General features: G+C 40.4%; 1 protein-coding gene across 1 annotated transcript in view; it reads right to left on the bottom strand.

Annotated features, from left to right (window-relative positions):
• The window catches only part of TMEM131 (transmembrane protein 131), a 105,691-nt gene that overhangs the window by 45,884 nt on the left and 37,146 nt on the right, over positions 1 to 22,661 (bottom strand). Inside the window, exons 4-8 of the mRNA XM_084279098.1 lie at positions 14,442 to 14,510; positions 5,502 to 5,625; positions 4,385 to 4,501; positions 3,025 to 3,147; positions 2,281 to 2,361 (exon numbers count right to left, since the gene is read on the bottom strand). Coding sequence (XP_084135224.1) covers positions 2,281 to 2,361; positions 3,025 to 3,147; positions 4,385 to 4,501; positions 5,502 to 5,625; positions 14,442 to 14,510 — 514 coding nt within the window. The remainder of the gene's footprint in view (positions 1 to 2,280; positions 2,362 to 3,024; positions 3,148 to 4,384; positions 4,502 to 5,501; positions 5,626 to 14,441; positions 14,511 to 22,661) is intronic.

Raw genomic sequence — 22,661 nt, 5'->3', positions numbered from 1 at the left:
TGACTATTAAATTTAGTAAGGACAGTTGGAGTCATTTAAAATGACACTGATTAGAAACAGGTATATGCAAGAAGACTTTCATGTCCTATTCCATTAAGTTGTATGTATTTAAATTGTGGTAATAATACAGTAAACTGACAGTATCTACCAATAAACAAAATCCATTCATAAAAATGTTACTGAGTATAGTAACAGCAAACAGAATTTTTGCATATTCTAATTTTTTTTTTCTCCAAAGCAGACAGTTTCAGTGTGAAACACAAATGAAATAGTGCAGAACTGCAAGTAGCCAGAAGTTTGTGGAGCTGCAGATATATTAGTCACCAAGCAATTTACAGCAAAAAGTCAAAATGTGTATTAGTTTCCGTACCAAGCCTGTTCCACCAGTTCTCATCTGCATTAAGGGTTTGAAAGACAATTCTTTCTATATTTGCTGGACACAGCTGTAGCACAAGACTTCCTTCAGAACCATAGCTGAAATACTAATATTGCATATTCATTCTCATCGTGTTACAGAAGAGCTGTGGAACTGGACTACTATTTTTTTTTTTTAAATTGAAGCTTTAAAAAAAAGTGATTTGAAATTCGAAGTATCTTCCACTTTAAATGCAAAGAAATATGGCAGAAAGTAAGAATTTTTGATGAGTAGTCCTTGCATCAATTGATGTTGTTTCATTTGACAGCTTCTTTCTTTGCTATTTCAGCAAAGGAAACTGGACAGGATGCAATGCATACAGCAGTTGATTGTCTTATACATATCTTCTGTGCTTTCTGTAGTACAAACTCGTACCAATCCACTCTGGAGGTCAGTTTTCAACCCTAATATAATGCAGTCATTCATTACTATTTCAAAGGATGTGATTTGATTCTTCCATATATGTAACAGGGGATCCAAGGTTCATCAGATCTCTGAAGTAACTCTGAACAGTGACTACAAAAATCCTCCTGCGTATGCAGACTGCTTCATCCAATCAAACATTTGGCATCAAAACAATTTTAGAGAATGATGTACATCCATATGTCAAAGTGTCGTCATCGTATTTTAAATTATTTTTTTACCCTGCAGCCCACCTGGAACAGCATCCAAGAAAAACACTGAACTGTTGGGGAGAGTCTAGAGGAGGCCACAAAGATGATCTGAGGGCTGGAGCACCTCTCCTGTGAAGACAGGCTGAGAGACTTGCACTGGTTCAGCTTGGAGAAGAGAAGGCTCAGGGGAGACCTTATAGTGGCCTGCCAGTACCTGAAGGGGCCTACAGGGAAGCTAGAGAGGGGCTGTTTATCAGGCAGTGCAGTGACAGGACAAGGGGTGATGGCTTTAAACTGAAGGAGGGAAGATTTAGATTAGATATCAGGAAGAAATTCCTCCCTGTGAGGGTGGCGAGGCCCTGGCCCAGGATGCCCAGAGAAGCTGTGGCTGCCCCCTCCCTGGCAGTGTTCAAGGCCAGGTTGGATGGGGCTCTGGGCAGCCTGGTCTGGTGGAGGGTGTCCCTGCCCATAGCAGGGGGGTGGGACTAGATGGGCTTTGAGGTCGCTTCCAACTGAAACCCATCTCTGATTCTGTGATTCTATATTCTATGAGTTACTTTAAAACTACATGAGATAGTAAAAACTACATTAAAGAACACAACAAAACTGATTTAATGGGCCAGACAGTGAGTCCATCCAACCCACTACACCGTCCTTCCGCAGCAGATAGGAAGAGTAAAGAGTAAGTGCAGAGCACACTTGCAGGAATGCTTTCCAGAACAGTTTCCAGCCACTCTCGACTCATGATCTAGGGATTTATTGCAGCTAGACACACTGCTGTTTTATTTAGTAGCCCTTAATAGATTCTTCTTCCTGGAGTTCCTTCAGCTGCTTTTTCAACACGTGTGCATTTAAAGTGATCCACAGGACTTTCTCAATTAAAAAAAAAATAAAAATAATTATAAAAATTGCTGTATATTTTCCCTGTGGGTTAGATCAAACTACTGACCATCAGAATAACTACGTTGTCCTGAATGCTGAGATGGGTGTAATTTATTCTACTAGGAATCATCTTATTCCTCTCATTCAAAAAAAAAGCACTGCTCAATACAGATGGCTTCCTTTCATTAGCCCTTTCCACCAATTCCTATTTACCATACAATTAACAGACCCTGTAATTTCATTTTTATGAGATATTTTCAATGATCACATGACAAGAAATAGTTTGTATAAAACCACAAAACCTAAAATCATATCAAAACAAAACCTCCCCAGACAAATATAACAAATGCTGCAAGGATGACTACTCACCCATAGCTTCCTTGTACCTCCTTGCTGACCTGTTGGAAGCTCTAAATGCAGATCACCTCCACTGGAATACATTTCTACCACCTGAGGAGCACAACAGGAAAATGTTAGTACTTCAGAAGAACCCTGTTTAAGTTACCAGGTACTATAATGTAACAGCATGGGTTAAGCAACTATTTGACCACTGGAGTATCTTATAAATTCACTTTTAATGATGATGTAGCCATTTGATAATGCTACACTTTTTGTGGATCACTTACAGACTCAGATCATGTTTAATCAGTGGACTATTTGTTTAATTGTGCCGACATCAATCCTACCTTAACATAGGAATGCTTGCCAATATTACTTACTAGGGTACACTGTAAAGACACCTTAAGCTGTGCAAAACAAGCACAAGGAAAGAGGTGTGCCTGGATTAAAAGCACCAGATTTATTTTATTTTTTTTTTGCTTTGGTATTTTTCTTAATTACCAGTGAAGTTTAATTCTTTCTTTTGCAGCAAATATGAAAATTTTAAATAGAAACTTTACAGTAATGCCTCACTTTATCAAATTAAAAGATCTACAGGCCTAATGGTAACAACTAACTTGCATTTAAACAGAAAAACATTTGTATAATATGAAACATTCAGCCCCAAATAGCTATAAAGTTCAAACGGAATTTGAAGAAGTACCAAAATAAACAAAAATTCAGTTTATTATCATAAGCATAAATGAGCATTTAATGGCTTTCTCTTAAGCTCACCTGCAAAGGTTCACTGTGAGGGTTATGTATATTTATTATAGGAGAAAAACTGCTATTTACAGGAACTCGTGCCCCAATAAATGGGCGCAATCGATAGGGGTTCGGTACTCCAATGCCAAACACCTGGTTCAGAAAAAGAAAAACAGGCTTAAGTGGCTGTATGTAGTTGTTACAGAGCCTGACATACGTGTGCCAATCCTAGTGATCTACCAAGTACTCTTTTTGATTAGTTTTGAAGAATATTTCTAACCCAACATTTAAAAGCAGCATGATGCTAAAGCACTGAAATAATAGTTTGCAGCTAAAGGGCATTTCTCATAGTTACTACTTACTTACACACTGTCATATTTAGAACACAGGAAGTCCAAAGATGATCTTTTTTTCCTGATACTCTGAAACACTAGATACCAGCTAAAGGTTATAAAGGCATGAAATACCCTTTAACCATACCATTATGGAACAGACTATCCACATGGGAAGTAGTCTTGTTGTTCTTTTCAAACCATTACCATGGTAAATCATAGGTTGGAAGGGCCTTTAAAGGCCCTGCAGTAAGCAGGGACACCTTTAACTAGATGAGGTTGCTCAGAGCTTCATGAAGCCTGACTTTGTACGTCTCCAGGGATGGGGCCTCCATGACCTCTCTGGGAAATCTGTTCCAGTTCCTCACTGCCCTCAAAGCCAAGAACTTCTTCCTCATGTCTGATCTAAACCTACCCTGCTTGAGTTCGAAGCCACTACCTGTCGCTGTATGCCCTTACAAACAGCCCCTCCCCAGCTTCCCTGTAAGCCTCCTTCAGGCACTGGCAGGCTGCTGTTAGGTCTCCCCCGAGCCTTCTCTTCTCCAAGCTGAACAAGCCCAGCTCCCTCAGCCTGTCTTTGTAGGAGAGGTGTTCCAGCCCTCTGATCATCCTCATGGCCCTATTCATATGCTTTCAACCAGAGGATTTCTCTCACTTTTCAGACACTTATCTGTGTGGTCTATCATGCTGATTCTCAAGTGAGTAATTTTTTTGTCAACTTAATGACTAATATTGTCTTGCCACTGCATCAGATGAATACAGCACTGAAGGATCAGCTAGACCACTGCAATAAGCCACTACAATCACACACACACAGTTGTTGAGAGGCTTCTAAACCCTACATAATGTCACTGACTTGCCTTACAGACATTTATAGTGGTATACCTCAGTGTTACAGCAAGCAGCAGAGATGGAAACCTCTTCACCTTGGCTGATGACCCCCCCCACACACACACTACTGTGCAAATATCCTTGAATGGTTATGCATGCCATCACAAACACTGCTCTGGTTGATTCACACTTCACAAGTTTTTCCTGAAAGAGTGTCATTTTCTTACCTGATAAGTAAATACCCCATGATTAGAAGTGTTAATAAATAAAGTGTTCTCTACGTTTCCCACTACTCTTGCGAGGAAAACTACATCAAAGGACGTATTCCCTCCTGGAAGAATTTTCTGGAAAATATAAAAGCAAGCAAGCAGAGGAATAAGCAAAACTGTTTATTGAAAACATTCCATGCTGCAGATGAACAACAGTATTTGTGCAACAAAAGAACCCTGTGTGTTCTCTATGGAAAACTGAAGTTAGAAAGTCAACCACAGACTTGGAACAAAAAGAGTAGAAGTTTTAGACAACTAAAAATGTGTAACAAAATAATAATAAATATACCAGTATTTTACAACTATTGTATACTGCAGGAACTTATTTAACTAAATTTCTGTGTTGAATTCTGATCAAAAGAGTTCAGCTTATCACAGAAATATTCTGTACTGACAGTTAATGAAACATTAGAGAAGGCAATTACTAGACTTCCAGAAGCAAGACAAGTTGCTTATAGACAGGTTTTCTGATTTTTTTACTGTTTGCATGGTCCCCACAAAGCCACAGGCCCTGCAGACATAACTGAAACAAGGGGACTATACCTAAGAGTAAGGTGGTTAAGAGTTAACACTGCTGACACCACGCTTTTTAATTTGTAAGTTCCTGTGTCAGGACTGTAGTAGTTCTAAGTGCACTGGAATGGCTGCTTCATACTAACATCACTTCACTGGACTTCCAATTTTTAAAAAAAGCCACAACAAACCCAACAACCAAACAAGAAACAAGCAGCTTGTTGTGTATATGCTCTAAGGCACATACACTTAAGTTACTGCAGCAGCAGAGAAGATCTGCTGTTAAACTGTCAGTTACAGTACACACTTCCAATGTAGTCAGAACTCATATGCAGTATTTTATCCCTCTTCTTCTAGTAGGGTTTCTGCGTGTTTTGGTGCTCAGTTAAAATTTGCTTGGTAACCAATAGGAGATCAAGAACTGCAGCATCTTAATACTTTTAGGTATGTAATTATTGGAGCAACTAACTCCTTTAAAGAAAGAGGGAAATCAAGCTCCCATGGCAGGGGTAGGGGTGTGCAGAGGAGTAGCTCTTTTCCAGAAAGCAGAAAAATAACTTACCCTATTTTGAAAAAATGATGCATGAAAATGTGATGTTGTAGCAGATATTGATACTAATGTAATTGTTTCTTCTGAGCTAGGGTTATGTAGGTAAACTTTTTCCATTTTTGGCATTCCAACTGGCCTGTCAAAACAGAGAGAGAACATTTTTGAAGTGTTAAAATTCTAGAGAACACACCATTGGGTTTTGTCCTATTTAACCAGATAGGGTCATAACAGTGATGAACACTGACAACAGAGCTTAGCATTAAATGTTTTTTCAACTAACATATGTAAATCCTACCTTGAGGAATTATATAGTTAAAAATATCCTTCATTATTTTACTGATTATTTTTCCATAAGGCTTACCCAAGTTTGTACCATTCTCCAAAATGACACCTATCCAAAAGAAAACTCTATTTTTCAGCTTTTTACTTCAGAATAAGAAGGGGCAAAGTTTTCTATTCCTATGCTAGAACCTCTAAATGACTACCTTAAGGTTGCAAGCAGCAACTTAAAACAAACAGAACACACTCTAGACAAAAATCCAAGCACTTTTTTTTTTTTCCTGCTAGATTGTAAATAGTCTTACCTGGAACCCAGAGTTCTTCTGGTATTTTATAACATGCTATACAGAATTAAGTACACAGGCATGTGCAGCAATAACTAATTTATTTGCACGTGACATTTGAATTCATACCTTAAGGCAAAAAAATAAAGAATTCCTCTGATAAATTCTAGCATTTAAGAAGTTTAAAACACAGAAGACAAACAGTTAAACAGCAGCACACTCTTCCTCTAACAAGACGTGCTAACATTTTATTCCACACAAACATTAGGCTCGTTTACTACAGCTGGCGTGGCAGTAAATGTTTCAGTTTCACCCATTATTTTCCATACTTTGGTATCTCTTCAGACTTCTTTTCATGCCTTTTAACACACCTGTCGTGGTTTAGCCGCAGCCGAGCACCCCACACTGCCTGCTCCTTCTGCACCCCCCGTGGGACGGGAGGACAGGTGCCCCCATGGGTGGGGTCAGGGCAGTTTGCTGGGACAGCGCGGGGAGAGGGGAACGACAGCGACAGCACTCAAGACAGAACTCACACATGGTGATAACCATAGGAAGGGATGACCGACGATGCTCCACCCACACTCAGACCATCCCTAAGCCAGGCAGACCTGTCCCTCCTCACCAGCCCCCTTTTATGGTGGTGTGATGTCATGTCATATCAAAACACCCTTGGCCAGCTTGGCTTACCTGTGCTGGCTCCTTGGGAACATTAACTCTGTCCTAGCCGGTACGAGGAGAACATCAAAGCACAAATGAAGTGTGTAGATTACAATTAGCTCCACATTATCTTTTGGAATTCAAAATAGTTAACTTTCAACTTCCAGGCTACACATATTCCACATAGCACTCCCTTCCTGTCACCTGCTCCAGACATTGCAAGGACTGGAGAACTAGTGGTAAGAATTACTATCTGTAGTACCTGAAGGGATGATGACCAATACCAGGTAGTTGTTCTGCCATCCTCACTTAACTTTAAGAGGCCAAATCAATAAGCACTATTGTAACCGCACAGTCTTTCAACGTGGGAGGGAGGGTGTGTCTCAACAGATAGAGCAACATAAGCTTGCTGTAAATTAAAGGCTGCACTGAATGGAAGATTTAGTGACAGTAATCAAACCAAATGACCGCGGTAAAAGACAGAACCTCCTACTTATGAAACACAGCCTAAATAGGTACATGGTAAAGACCATGATATTAATTCAAAGACACAATTAATAACCTTCAATAAACTGTGTCACTAACAGCAGAACATATCAGCACTCTACTACTGTGAAGCTCTTTGCTTTGCTTGCTGAGTTCTAATTTCACGTCTCCACTAGCAGACACTTGCTCCTTTCACTGTCCAAAAAAAAAAAAATTGCATTTTGATTTCCCTAACTTAACTAGTAATGAAGACAATTGATCTCTTCACATTTTAAAATCCGTACAAAAGCTAAATTCCAAGTTAAGCCATAAAAATATTCGGACCTGTTGGAGGGATATTAGAAAGTGAAATGTTTTACCAGCTGTGATGTTTTGAGTTAACCGCTGTAACTGCTACATTGTTATCAACAGAAGTAAACAGTAAACCAGCTCTCCTGCCAGGGAAACCTTTATCAGACCAGAGAAATTTGAATGCCATCCAGCACTCCAAAGTTCCCCATCTCTAAACCTACCCCCAGGAAAGGAAAAAACCATAAAAACCAAACAAGCCAACGAGAAAACCACCCTCAAAAGCGCACCTGAGAAAAGCCCTGATACAGAGTTACCCAGCACTCCCTGAATTCTGAACCCACTGCTTCAAACACACCTTTCTTTACTGACATCACTGCAGAAGGGCTTGAGCATTTTATCTGCTTGGTGACTGTGAAAAGTATAATCAAGCTTTTATAAATGTCTGCAATTGCACAGTGAATTTGTTGTTTAGACCAAGTGGACATTAAAAAGAAAAAAAAAAAGAAAAAAAGAAAAAGAAAACAGTCCAACTCCTCCAACATTGAAGAAAGATTCTTCAGTCCTTCCTGAGGATCATCTGTCTGTTCCCTAGATCTCACTGCAAAGGGCAAACCATTCTCCTCCTCTACTACAAGGCACTCCAACCAGTCTTTATAAGACACAAGATCGGAAAACAAGAATCAAGCAGAGCAGCTACCCCTAACCACAACAGTAGGAAGTGAGAGATGAGATAGATTTTAAGCGCTGTACTACATGTGAGCCAAGAGCGTGAGTAGCATATCACCTGTGGTCTCCACAGAGAGCCAGCTGTGTACTGACAGCCCAAGATCAGAGCTAAGTGACACTTCTTATGACGCCTGATGTGTGAAACACCACAAAGCCAAGAAAACCGTGTTGAATGAACTAGTAACACTGAAGTGCAAGACTATTCCTGTCTGAAAGGCAGTTTGGAAGTAAAACTCAATGCTCCAAGTAAAATTGAAACACTAACAATCTTAAGGCCTTCATGCTTTCTCAGTTCTGAAAAAAGTGGGATACAAAACAGCACATTTGAGAGGCCAAAACCTCCTAGGGAAGCAGCCACAACAGACATCACAGTTCACTACCTTTGGCTTCCGGACTAAACCACCATAGCATTACTATAGCTGATAAAGGCAGAAGTCATTAAAAAGGAATTCTGTTTAATTAATACATTCTATGTTTAATTTCATCATTTTGTTGACCAAACAGTGAGTCTAATATTATGTTTTGCTCTGATGCAACTTTCCTTATATTCTTTAAGGAATCTACAGAAATAGGGCAAACCTCACTTGTTTTTTCTGCCATCTAAAACCCAGGTAAAGCATTCTACACCAGACATGTTTAATGAACCTACACCCCAAGCAATAACCACAGAAGGGATGTTTCCCAGTCTGTGGATTATCAAGCTGCAATGATCTGCACAAGTACAGTGTTACCTGGTGCCAAATTTTACAGCAGAATTTCCTGGAGTAGTCACAGCTAGCACTTCTCATTGCAAGAAGATGGTACAGACACACACCTTCAGGCAAATGTGACCTGTCAAAGCACGTAGGATTTTGCTCCTAATCTTTTGTCCCTGCATAATGCTAGGTCCACCTACACTGATAAAAAGCAGATACCACAACCTAGATGAGAAGATGGTAATTAATAAGGGTGAGGTGCCTGCTCAAATGGGTAGAGAATCTTGTGTGTACATTCTTTACCGCTGCAACTCAACTCTTCCCAAAGTCTGAGCTAGTACCTGCAGTGTATTGCAAGCATGTCCTTGTAATGGAATTCACTGCTGCACTAAAGATCAAGAAGCAGATTCTTTTAACTATGGAAGCCAGCTCCTGCAAAAAGTTAGGGAGATGAGTCCTTGAGTTATAGGCTCAAACTTAACTTGCAAAAATATCTAGGTACTCACTGCGAAGCAAATATGGATTGAGAAAATGCCCTTTAAAAAGAATAATGCCGTTTTTTCTTAATGCATAGAATTTAAATACTTCTGTGAAATGCTTGCTTGAAACGGATAAAAATCTATTACTGAAAAGCAAAGCATATAAATTCAGCAGATACATTATTCCTCTTCCATCTCCTATTCTTTCTGAGAGCGGAGAGAGAACTGAAGTCAATCATAAACTTCCCATTCAGATTTTGGAATGCTGTGAATATAGATAAATATCCTCAAGAGTCAATTCAGCTAAATTCCTCGTGAATTTGAGAGTTTATCAAATATGGTTCCCCCAAAATATGTTTTTTTCAGCACCTTTGGCAACTGCTGAAGCAATTGCAAGGCCAGCTGTTGGACAGCATATCAGAAGTTTCACATGGGTTAAATCACCATGCCCGACCAGAGCGAACAGCAGATGCCTAGAAGGCAAAAGGGTAATAACGTGGAAAGCATGCAAGGTCAGATGTCCAGAAAAACCCTGTTAAGCCTCTAAATACGTGCAACTTGGGAACTTCCTGAACCAGTGCAGATGGTTCTCCAGTCAAAAGATCAGAGACTGCAAGTTCCACCAGTAAGAAGTTGAGTGTTGACCTGTAATGTATCCAGATACTTCTAATGAAATGAAATGAGCTGGTCTGACAAGGTTCCCTCTGGAGACTAAAAGGGAATTCCTTTTGTACCCCATCATGAAGGAGCTGCTAGTAAGGAGCTAGCACGAAGGAACAAACACGAAAGATGCCTGCATGATGTACAAGACTAGAGAATGAACGAGTAGAGCATTCTTCCTCTTTCACTTGGAACTTTCAACTCATCACTGGTTGAGTGACACAGGCAAGTTGCCTGTGTGACACAGGGCAAGTTAGAGTAGCTGAAGCACATAAGTTTGAAAATGCAAAATGGTCTCTTAACTTGGAAAAGAAATGGAAGGGTTGTGGTTTTGTGTATTTACTACCCTATAGATCAGCTGTTTTTCAGCTCCCAGGTTTCACTGGCTTTAAACAAAAGTAAATAAATAAAACCAAGAAAGTTCTTTTATACTACACTTGACAAAAAGTCAGTGCCCATGTAATAAATTAAATGCAGCAAACACCCTATTTTATGTTACAAATCTAATTTAGAACAAAAATCACACCTTTTCAAAACAGTTTGCAAAGCCCCATATACAAAAAATGCCTTAACCAACCACATCAACAACTGATTTGAACAAATCTAAGATTTGCTTTGACAGCCTTTTGTAGCCTATCATGAGATGCGAATAAAAACGGAGGTAGGTCTGGACTAAATGTCAATTTACTGTCAACAGTTTCTTATATTTAACAAACCCCAAGGGAAATGAAAATTTCATTTCACAACACTTCAAATTTCCAGCAATCTCAAACCCACGCACATTAGAAGAGTATCAAAGGTAATGTGTAAACATTTTGCTGCACAACACAGGTACCTGATTGGTCCTTCCACCATTCTGTAAATATCCTTATCTAAGATGTAAGAAAACTAGCAATTTGGATAAACTCTCTGGTTGCTGAAGTTCTCCACTATTTACTGTTAAGAGACTAGGTATCTTGAAGAAATGAGACCAATCCACCCAACTTCACATTCTCTATTAATTCAAGCAAGATAAGGTCTCAAGACTTGCAAGAAGGTCTCAAATATTTTAACGTTACCAAGCAATTGCTTTCAAGATCTAAAAAGGTTCAAGTTCTGCCACAAAGCAGGTGCAGTAACTGAACACGAACTGCACCGCAACAGTATTCTTCAGTCTTCACCCAGACGGCCCAACGAGGAGAGCTGCAATATGAAGACCTGTCTCAAACACAGAAAGCCATGTACATAGTGACTGTTCTGCCAAAATAGCCTCTGAGCAACCAACTGTGGAAGATACCATAATGGTTAGTGATGTATGCTAGGACATGTCAATTATTCCATCCCCATTGAACAACAGGAGAAAGTAACAGACTACAGACATTACAAAAAACAGAACACAGCTATAAATAAAGGCAGCTGTTTGTGGAGTTGGTTTTGGGTGGGTTCTTTTGTTGTTTTGGGTTTTTTTAAATATTGTTTAGTTTTCTTTAAAGCCCCAAATTTAATATCCAACGTGTTGCAGAAGTTGTTCCAGAGGAAGACTGGCATTGCTTCAGAAACACAAGCAGGAGGCCTTCACGTTAAATAAACATGTGAGTATTCCACTTAGTTTAAGCAGTCCCCTGGAAAAGCTGTATAGAACCTGCCTCAGTGCCAGCCCATTCCCAAAGCTTAATTTATACAGAGAAGCATTGGGGTATCTTCAAGTCAGCTAAAGATCTGCATATCCTAATATACAGCATACACTTCTTCAATAAATATGAGATTACCTGGACAGCCTTCAAAGTAGTGCAATATGGTAGTGTTTATTTTACATTAAAACAGCATTTAAAAAAAACCAAACACTTCCAACTCTTATAAAACAGAAGCAAAAGGCCATTGTAATCTCATCTCCAGGTGGAACACAGGAAGTGTGTCTACAGCAACTATTTATCAATTTCATACTGATTTTGATGTTATGATATTCCCTAGGCAAAACAACTTTTAATAAATATTGTTCCTGCTCAAGTTGGTATGTTTTTGAAACATCTGATTAAACCCACACAATCTCAGCAGACCAAAAATGTCACAGGAGTGGGCTAGTTTACTCAAATTAAATATTGCAACTTCCTTCAGCCTAGGAATGATAAGTGTTGATAGCTCAGCACAAACAAGAACTTGAAACAACTTTGCTCTACTAAATGCTGTATGCTACCTATTAACACAACACCCTTTAAGTACAATACTGATTCAGAAACTAAACAGGCATCTGATGCCTTCAGAAAATCCGTTATTAACAGAGAGAGATAAGCCAGAATTTGAATGTGAAAATCTTGACTATTTTAATAAAGGAGACCCCCCAGAACCACAACAAAACAAACATCCCCCCCCCTTAAATCTGCATTATTTGACTTCAAAGGTGCTTAGCACCTACAGCTCGTTCTCACCATAATGCTGAGTTAACTTAGCGTATCTCAGAGTTGGTTCCCTTTTATCTAAATGGTCAAGTACAGGTTTTAAAATGAATGTTGGACTCCATATCTAAACATTTCTAAAACTGTTTTTGACATCTTACTGAAAATTTAATAAACAGAAGATCATTTCTGCCTTAGATTATGACCCAAACTACAACACATAAATCAATAACTGTACGTTTTTAGGAAAAAAAAAATAATTAACAGAACTCATAACAAGCCAGGATCTAACACACAGATTTCCTATTTTAACTGATAGAAGGCAACAATCTCCCAGTGCAGTTCTGCATTTATTGTATAGAGCCCTTCCTAAGTAGATTTGCACTACTTTAACAGTGTGCTAGATTTACACTTCTTCATTGCTTTCAGCTCTGACAAGAACAGCTTACATGAAGAGCCAAAATATAATGAAGAACAGTGTGAAGTATTTATGATACTGTCTGGGATCTATTTTTAGCAAGGAACAAAGGAAAAAAAAGCATCTTTAGAAATCTACAGAGCAGCACATGCAGCTTACTTCAGACAAGCAAGCAAACTCGAGATGACCTTTAAAAGCAAGATCTTTCAGAGGACGTCAACAAAAGAAGACTTTAGTCATATTAGGAAAAGGTGTATAAAATACACTTCAAATGTCAAATTCAGTTGTTACTATGAACTGAAAACTTTTATAATTTTAAGAGAAAAATCACTTCAAATTGATTCAATAGGTAAGTTTACAGTAACTTTAACAAAGAGCAAACCATTCTGCAAGTTTGAGTTTGCACTGCACTCACCAGTATAACTTGTTGACTACAACCTAATTTTGTTATAGAAGAGATGCAGTAGAGCAGGGCTTGCCACTAGGTATTTTACTATTCATGTTAGAAGCACATGTCCTCTTGCCTAGGACCAACTACTGACATTACAAAAGATGAAACAACAAAAACACACAACATCAAAAGCCAGAGATTCTGAAATTTTGAAGAAATAAGGAAGAGGCAACAGAGCGATTTATTATGTCTTTACTCAGAAGTCAAAATTATGATTTTTTTTTTTTGACTGATTCTATAAAATGAGGCATTTTCACATAGCTTTGTGATTCAGTGGCATTCCATTTGTTTATTTGTATAAACATCATTTCTGGAAAACTACTCTGTGCAAACCACAGCCTATGGCACACCTGGGATATTTTTCTTCTTCCAGGTTGAGCTGTTAACAAAATGATTGAAACATCCTCACTGTAGTTTACATTGTGCATGATTGATGCTTTGATAGGCTGCATTCATGTACACCAAGTTTTGACTGTTAACAAGAAGAATGTTGCTATCTACACACAGTAACCAGTTACTGGTAAGAAAAGTTAAGACCGAAGTAGTTCTCAGAGGAACTGATTACAAACAGGCATGCTACTGAAATTGTTAAACATACTTCCTTCTCCCTTTATCTTTCAGAAGTCACAGATAAGTTTGAGGTAAACCATTACATTCAGCCACTGAGAACTGAAACAGAAACCAGCTGCAAGTTGGACTATGGAGGCTCCTGGAGGCTGTTTGTTCTTCTTGAGGATGCATTTTCAAAGCTCTCTATTACTGTTCCAGTAACTGCAGATCCAGTCATAAAAGCTTTTTCCCACTAAAGCAATAGTAAAATGGACATACTAGTGTAAGTGATCTCTGATGCAGGTTATGTATAAGCAGAAAGGTAATATCACCTCAACACGTTAAGTCCTAGACTTAAAACTGTTCCCTCTCTGCAGAGCAGCTGTACAATTATCTAAAAAGTAAGTACAAGTACCTACACTACCAAACCCACTGCAGCTGGTAAGTTGCTATGTGATGTTTCAGACTGAGTACACCAGCTCTCTGTAACACATCTGGCCCTGTGTGGAGCCAGGAGCTGGACTCGATGACCAGTGGTGGTGGTGGTGGTGGGTTTTTTCCTCCTATTTGTCTAACCAAACATATCAAAAGACTTTTCAACTTACTGTTCATGGAAATCCAGCATCGGTGGCTCAAACCGGAGAGGTCGGCAATTTCCCCGATACAGGGATACACTGTAAGAGAAATTAAAATGTTGTAAAAAAAAAAATATTAAATTATATGTTTCTACTGCCTTCTCATCTCAAATTGCCCTTACTTAGCAAAAAGTTCATTAATATTAATAACAGAGCAACTCATTCAAAAGAAGAAACAGCCTGACAAACTCGTCCAGTTAGAACACCGTAACCTTGCCAGCCACTCACGGTTACGTGGTGCCTCCAAGAAAGATTACACAAGAGTACAAATCTTGGTAATGGACATAATTGAAATGTTTATTTTCATTTTTATATACTGATGGCTAAGTGAAATAGTAGGCTAAATAGGTTTGTATCTTTTGTATCAATATCCAAACATCCTCAATGTGTAAGTCATTTACACATGCACCGTCAGTCTACCTATCTACATCTATACTAGTGCAACCTTGAACTCGTTTGATGGTACCGAGGCCACGTGGGAGGAAACAGGCCATGTCTATACTAAAGCTCAATCTCCAGAAGACAGCAACTCTGCTCTAGAAACTTTCTTTAGTTTTATCTATACTAATCTCCCACTGGTAACTCAGTAGATGAACACTGAAACTTAAATACCACCCAGCCAATCCAGCAATGAAGACCACAAAGTATCAGGAAAAATTCTCGACTATTGCTTCTTTTACCAGTAGAGTTATATAAAGCACAATCAATAACCCACAGCATAAGTTACAAAAAAAAAAACAAAAACAAAAAACCCACACCAAACAAGTCAAAACACTTTAATTGATTGAAACATTTTCTTATTCAGAATGATGTGCTTGTAACTGCACTTAAGTATCTCTATAATTCAGTAACACTTTACTTTGGGCTGAGTAAAAACCAGATTCATACAATAAATCAGGGAGACAATAACATGAAAGAAATAAACAGGAAAGTCTAAAGAATGGCTCAAGACCAATAGCTTTCTTTTTCCTTCAAATGCTTTTCTTACTGATCTTAAAATAGCACTCTTCTTTTCTGACTTTGCATCAAGCAATCCTAAACGCCCAAAGACAGAGCTGCAGCCACATGTCCTGGGTAAGCTAAGCTGCTCCACAAACCCAACCAGTGCAGCAGAACTACCCAGTTTTGCTTCAACAGAAGGACAAGCCAGGAGATGGAAGATGCCCTCAGACAGGCAACATGCGGCTTGCCTTAGGAAAGTTGAGGTCCTGGACTCAATGTAATTCCATCCAGTCTATTTCCAGCAAAACTAATTACTGATCAAATTCAGATGTCTTTCTATAATCCAGAAGCACTTCAACAAGAAGTAACAGTAAAAATTTCAGAATAGGGTATCATCAATTATTTGTATTCTCTCATAGCACAGATCTGGGCAATGATAACAGTATAATGAATCAATACCTTTTTTAAAATAAAATTACAGTGTTTCAATGACTCTAGTACTCCACAACTGAATCTTCACACTTCAAGTATAATGCATGTGTAACAGGATCTATTCATGCTCATCAATTTACAGGCCTAGAAGTTTGGATGTAGAAGCACCTTCAATACCACTTAGAGCTTAGTCATTAAAAATAACTTTATCCACATAATAGAACAATACTGGGGCACGAGTAGGCACAGTAGAGTCAGCTGTAGTGTGTACTTACACATGTGTATGTCTGTGTGCATGCACACGTGTGCAGATACGCCTGTGCATATATAGCTCACAATACAACAGAAGTGAAGGTGTAAGACACACTAATAGGAACAGCCATACTGAGATCTATAGCAAATTGCAATTCTTACTACTATTAAGTGCTGTTGTGACTCAGTACAGTTGTCAAATGAGAGTGAGCTTAGGTATACCTTCTCAGGCTGAAATCAAACCTCGTGGAGCAAGGGCACAACAAAATGAAGTTTACAGAGGCGCTGTACATAAGGGAATGAAGTTGGAAAATTATGTTGGCAGTCATATTTTGAAAGGATGGAACAAGTTGATAATAAACCTTCAAAGACATCCTCTTGCTTTTCAAGATTCATGGTGCAATTTTAGAAAAGCATTTAGAGTGTATTTTTAAACTGAGAAGGACAAAAAGCTCATTAGCTTCCACTGTCGAGATAACACTAAACAGAAACCACTTCAATAATGATTTTTAAAATAGTTCCATCAATTTCTTCCAGTTTCAAAACTCTGAACAGTCATTCAGCACCTCTTTTTTCACTGGCAATTATAGGTAAAAAGAGCTATCAATTCCTCTTATGGAAAGGTTATCAGATACATTTACAGTACTTACAAAAAATGATAATGAAAATATTTATTTCAATTGTATTAAAAATACAGTCAGGAGTCACTTGCCATAACTTGAACAACCAGGACATACTCAATTCTCCACACAGATGATAAGCTTAAGCAATGTTCTCTAGACTGCATAGTGATTTAGACAGCACAGAATTTGTAAATGGCCAAGTCTGGTAAAGGCAGCTACAGCATTAGGAATGCCTACTAATACAATAAAAGTAGCAGCTGTAGTAAGATTCAAATGGGAACCAGCAATATTGGAATTCCCAGACTTTGCTTACTGAAAGGCCCAACATGAGTCAACTTGCAGCAGACATAAAATGATGATGATGTCTGCTCTGCTGGGCACTTCTTCACTGAAGGCTGGATACACCCATGGGTAGGGCAACTTTACAGCATAATGACATTTAAGTTAATTACTATTATATGCATGCAGAGCTGTGGCTGCTGGTTTTCTACCGGAATTTAAACATTTTCATTTCCCTGCCCCTCCAAGTTTTCTAACCTTCAAAGTCAAGGAGGACCTAAAAAGGATACGATGTATTTGAATGAGAGAGGATTACTGACATCTTCCAACAAGCTCGGGCAGACCAAAAATTGGCAAGGAATCATCTGAACCTTGGAAGTTTCAGTAATGACTAGCTCCTGGCAATGATTTAAGATGATCCCAATACTTTCTCCCTTCTGCAAGAAGTTTGATTTTATAAATGAGACTTGAGAATGAACTACACGCCATCCCTGACACAATCATTACCCTTGCTGTACGAGCTACTCTGTTACCCAAGTAAGAGTACATTTGCCTCAACTACTACTAAAATAACCACTTTACTGTTGGGTCTGCTGAATGTGGTTCAGGTCTTGTTTAGGGTTAAGCAACTATTTAAAATGACTACCCAGAGATCATCCCCTGTGACAGAGGCACTGCAGCTACTCAAGCCCTGGGAATAAGCGCTGCAGCTGAACTAGAGACCCAACTCGTACCAGTATCAGTCACCCTTACAGGCAGGAAGAAATGTTCATGAAAGTCAATTACTTAGTAAAGGATGATGAAACAGGGCCATTACAAGAACAGGAAGAAGAGGTAGAACCAGAGATAACCACTCCATCCCTCTTCAAGTTAGCTGCGAGATAACATGGAAGGATTTCAGTCCTTGATTAGGTGAGCAACTTTATCATCTGGCTGCTCCAATGCTGGGATAATGGGTTCAGTAGTCTGGCATTAGAGGGTAGGGAAGTCAACCAGCTGGGATCCCTGTCCAGGAAAGGAGGCATTGACAAAGCAACTGGAAAAGGGACACAAACCCTCAGCCTCTGGAGATAACTTCTGTCAGGTGTGAGGGAAAGATATCCCTTCAATGAAAGTGTTATATGTCACCCAAGCAAGCAGACCACCAGAGAGAGGTATCCAGTATCTGAGGGAAATAGCCACATGAGAGATGATTTATTGCAATTTGGACAATGCTCAGTTCCCCAAAGATCCAGATGAAGTCCAATGTACCTGACCCATGTGGAGGAAGTTAGGGCAGAATACACCGTATTAAATCATTGTCAGTGCTGTCCTGGAAAGATGAAGAGGCACCAACAGTGAATGAAGTTGCTGACCAATACCAAGAAAATCTCTCTTCCTCCATATGGGCCTGGAAAGACTGTGAAAAATCTGAAAACCTGTTTGAGAAACCATCTCATGAAGTCCAGCAATTCAAAGAGAAGGGTATGACAAAACTGTCTTGGGAGTTCCTGCAAGTAAGATGCTATGTCTAGTTACCTGCTTGTACCTCAGCTATTGGGAGAAAGTATTCCACTGCTCAAGAGAGAGGATACAGATGTTACACACCACTAGGCACCCTGCGGTTTCACCTGCGTGACCACAGAGGTGACATGAGGAAGTGGGATGGAAAACCTACCCTGACCCTACAGGCACAAATATGTGAGCTGCAAGGAAAAACAAACACAAATGGTGATTCTTCCAGGAAAAATGATGCTCCAGTCAGCAGTTTCCCAAAGGTGAACTGATCTTACTTCTAATCTTATGGAAGAAGCTTCTGATTTGTATTTACAAGAGGTTCCGTGAATCCTGGGCACAGACTACCTCCGGAGAGGGTATTCCAAGAACCCAAAAGGGTACCAGTGGGCTTTTGGTATAGCTGCCTTGGAGACTGAGGAAACTAATCAGCAGCCTACTTGCAGGGTCTCTTGGAAGACCCTTCTGTTGTGGGGCTGCTGAGGGTCAAAGAACAGCAGGTGCCAACTGCTACCACCTTTGTGCACCAGCAGCAGTATCTCAGCAACCGAGACTCCCTGATTCCCATCCCATAAGCTGATCTGTCAACTGCAGAGTCAGGGAGTGATCAGCTGAATCTGCTCACCCTTTAACAGTCCCATGTGGCCAGTGTGAAAGCCTTAGAGTGGAAGCTCACAGTAGACTCCTGTGGCCGCCACTGAGCACTGTCATGCTGGACACGCTGGAACTTCAGTATAAACTGGAATCAAAGGCAGCCAAGTCGTACACCACAGCTGATTCTGATAATGCATTTTTTTCCATTCTCTTAGGCAATAGAGTGCAGGCTACAGTTTGCCTTCATGTAAGAGGGGCATGCAGTACACTTAGAATCGAGTGCCCAGGAGTGGAAACACGACCTCACCATTTGCCATGGACTGATCCAGACTGGGCTGGAACAGGGTGAGGCTCTAGAACACCTGCAAGACACTGACAACATCATCGTATGCAGCAACACAGCAGAAGTCTCCGAGAAAGGGAAGAACATAATCCAAATCCTTTTGAAAGCCAGCTTTAGCCACAAAACAAACTGAAGTCAAGGGATCTGCACAGATCATCCAGTCTTTAGAAATCAAATGACAAGATGGATGCTGTCAGATCCTGATGATGTGATCAACAAAATAAGAACTATGTCTCTACCAACCAACAAAAAGGAAACACAAGTTTTCGTAGGTGGTGTGGCCTTTCAGAGGATGCACATTCCAAATTACAGCCTGACTGTAAGCCCTCTCTATCAAGTGGCCCAGAAGAACTATTTCAAATGGTGCCCTGAGCAGTGATAAACCTTTGAACAGATCAAAGAGGAAACAGTCCACGCAGTAGCCCTTGGGCCACTGTAAGCACGACCAAATGTAAGAAACACGTTTTACACCACAGCCAGGGAGCATGACACTACGCGGAGTCTCTGGCAGAAAGTACCAGGGGAGACTCAAGGTCAGCCCCTGGGGTTTTAGTGTCAGCGATAATGAGGATCCGAGGCCTGCTACTCTACAACTGCAAAGGAGATACTGGCAGCATATGAAGGAGTTCAAGCTGCTTCAGAGGCAGTTAGTACTGAAGCACAGCTCCTTCTGGCACCCTGACTGCCAGCGCGGGATGCGATGCACATCATGCAACTGATGCTACATGAAGTAAGTGGGTTGCACTGATCACACAGTGCACTCAAAGAGGAAGCCCCAGTCACCCAGGAATCTTTGAAGTGATCATGGACTGGCCAAAAGGCAGAGATTTCAGAATATTACCAGAAGAGGTGGTGACATATGTTGAAGAGGTCCCACTGTATAATACACTGCCAGAAAATGAGAAACCATATGCCCTGTTCAGCAATGGGTCCTGTCTCATTTGTGGGAAAACATCGGAGGTGGAAGGCTGCTGTATGGAGTCCTACATGATGAGTTGCAGAAGCTGCTGAAGCTGAATTGAGCCAGTTTGCAGAGGTGAAAGCCAACTACCTGGTTTTAGGCATTACTGAAAAAGAGAAGTGGCCAGTGCTCTGTCTCCATACTGACTCATGGATGGTGGCCAGTTCCCTGTAGGGGTGGTTACAGCAACAGGAGCAGAGCAACTGGCAGAGTAGAGGCAAACCCGTCTGGGCTGCCCCACTGTTGCAAGATATTGCTGCCTAGCTATAGAAGCTGGTTGTCAACGTATGTCATATAGATAGATAGATAGATAGATAGATAGATAGATAGATAGATAGATGCCCACATACTCAAGAGTTGGGGTGCATCAAAACAGCCAGCAGGTGGATCAGGCTGCTAAGACTGAAGTGGCTCAGGTAAATCTAGACTGGCAACGTAAGGGTGAATTATTTATAGCTCAGTGGGGCCACGACAACTCAGGCCATCAAAGAGATGCAACATTTAGCATGGCCAAGTCCATCCCTTGATCACAAGCCCATCTGTCTCAAGTTATCCATGAATGTAAAGCATGCACTGTAGTCAAGCAAGCCAAGCAGTTAAAGACTCGCTGGCATGGAGGATGATGGCTGAAATGGAAATATGGGGAGGCCTGGCAGATCGATTACATCACACTCCCATAGACCCACCAAAGCTAGCAATACATACCCACACTGGAGGAAGCAACAACTGAATGATTGAAAATGTATACTGTGCCCCATACCACCATCTGGAACACTATCCTGGACCTTGAAAAGCAAGTCCTAAGGTGACATGGCACCCCAGAAAGAACTGACTCAGACATTTCCACAACTCATTTCCAGAACACCCTCATAGACACCTGGGTCAAAGAGCATGGAATTGAGCATGGAATTGAGCACATGTATCACATCCCCCACCATACACTAGCCTCCAGGAAAACTGAACAAGATGATGGTCTGCTAAAGACTACTCAGAGCAATGGGTGGTGGGACCTTCAAACATTGGGAGACACATTTAATAACAGCCACCTCATTAGTTATCTCCAAGACATCTACCAATCAAGCTGGCCCTGCCCAATCAGAACTCCCATGTAGTGTAGAAGGAGAAAAAGTTCCTCTAGTGCACATAAAGGATAAGTTAGGGAAGACAGTCTGGGTTAGTCCTGCTCCAGGCAAAGGTCCACCCATCTGTGGGATCACTTTCGCTCAAGGACCTGGATGCAGTTGGTGGATGATGCAGAGAGATGGGGAAGTCCAACATGTACCTCAAGGGGATTGGATTTGGGGTAAGAATAGCCAATGATTTAAATTATATGGTGTAAATTGCTACATAATATTGCATACCATCACTACTATGATTTCTATATGCCATTACAACAGATTACAGTAAGAATCGCCCAGCCTAATGAAGAATGACCTTTGATGAAAACTAGCAAGGTGCAGAGGTGATGAAACCAGAAGCTTGTGGCTTCAGCAACAAGCGCACAGCAACTTCCTTGAGACTGACATCTCAAGGAAGGTATGGGCCACACCAGATACTCCAGCCACAACATCCGGATGCAGCTTGCAACAATCCAACATTACACACCATCTCCTGCACCCTGAGTGAAGCCCAAAGTCATGGATTAAACAAACTCAATGAACATTTTAGAGGGATGGCCCACAAACTAAGGGAATGATATCTGCATGCACATATCAAAAGTCAGGAAAAGTGATGGTGCCTACCTGGAATGTATTGGGAAGTATAGGACATGACATAGATGGTATGGAATAAGGGGGCAGATACTGTCCTGGTTGCGGCTGAGATAAGGTTAACTTTTGTTGTAGCAGCTGGTACACTGCTGTGTTTTGGAATTAGTATGAGAATAATGCTGGTAACACACTGACGGTTTTAGTTGTGGCTTGTGTCTACACACAGTTACAGTGTCTACATTAAGTCAAGGACTTTCCAGCTTCTCACGTCCTGCCAGGTGCACATGGAGCTGGGAGAGAACAGCCAGGACAGCTGGCCCAGGCTGGCCAGAGGGATGTTCCCTCCCGATATAAACTGTGGAAGCTAGACAGGCAGGAAATTCACTGCTCAGAAACAGATGGGACATGGTTGGGTTTCTTCCATGGGTGGTGGAGCAATTGCTTTTGTACATAACTTGGTTTATACATTCTGTTTATTCTCTTCATTCGTTATCCTGTGAAACTGTCTTTATCTCAAGCAATGAGGTTTCTTCTCCTCTCCAGGAGAGAAGAGGTGGGGAG

The sequence above is a fragment of the Gallinula chloropus genome (genome assembly GCF_964237585.1).
Source record: "Gallinula chloropus genome assembly, chromosome: 1".
In the NCBI taxonomy this organism is placed as follows: domain Eukaryota; kingdom Metazoa; phylum Chordata; class Aves; order Gruiformes; family Rallidae; genus Gallinula; species Gallinula chloropus.
This window is presented reverse-complemented; position numbering and strand designations above follow the sequence as displayed.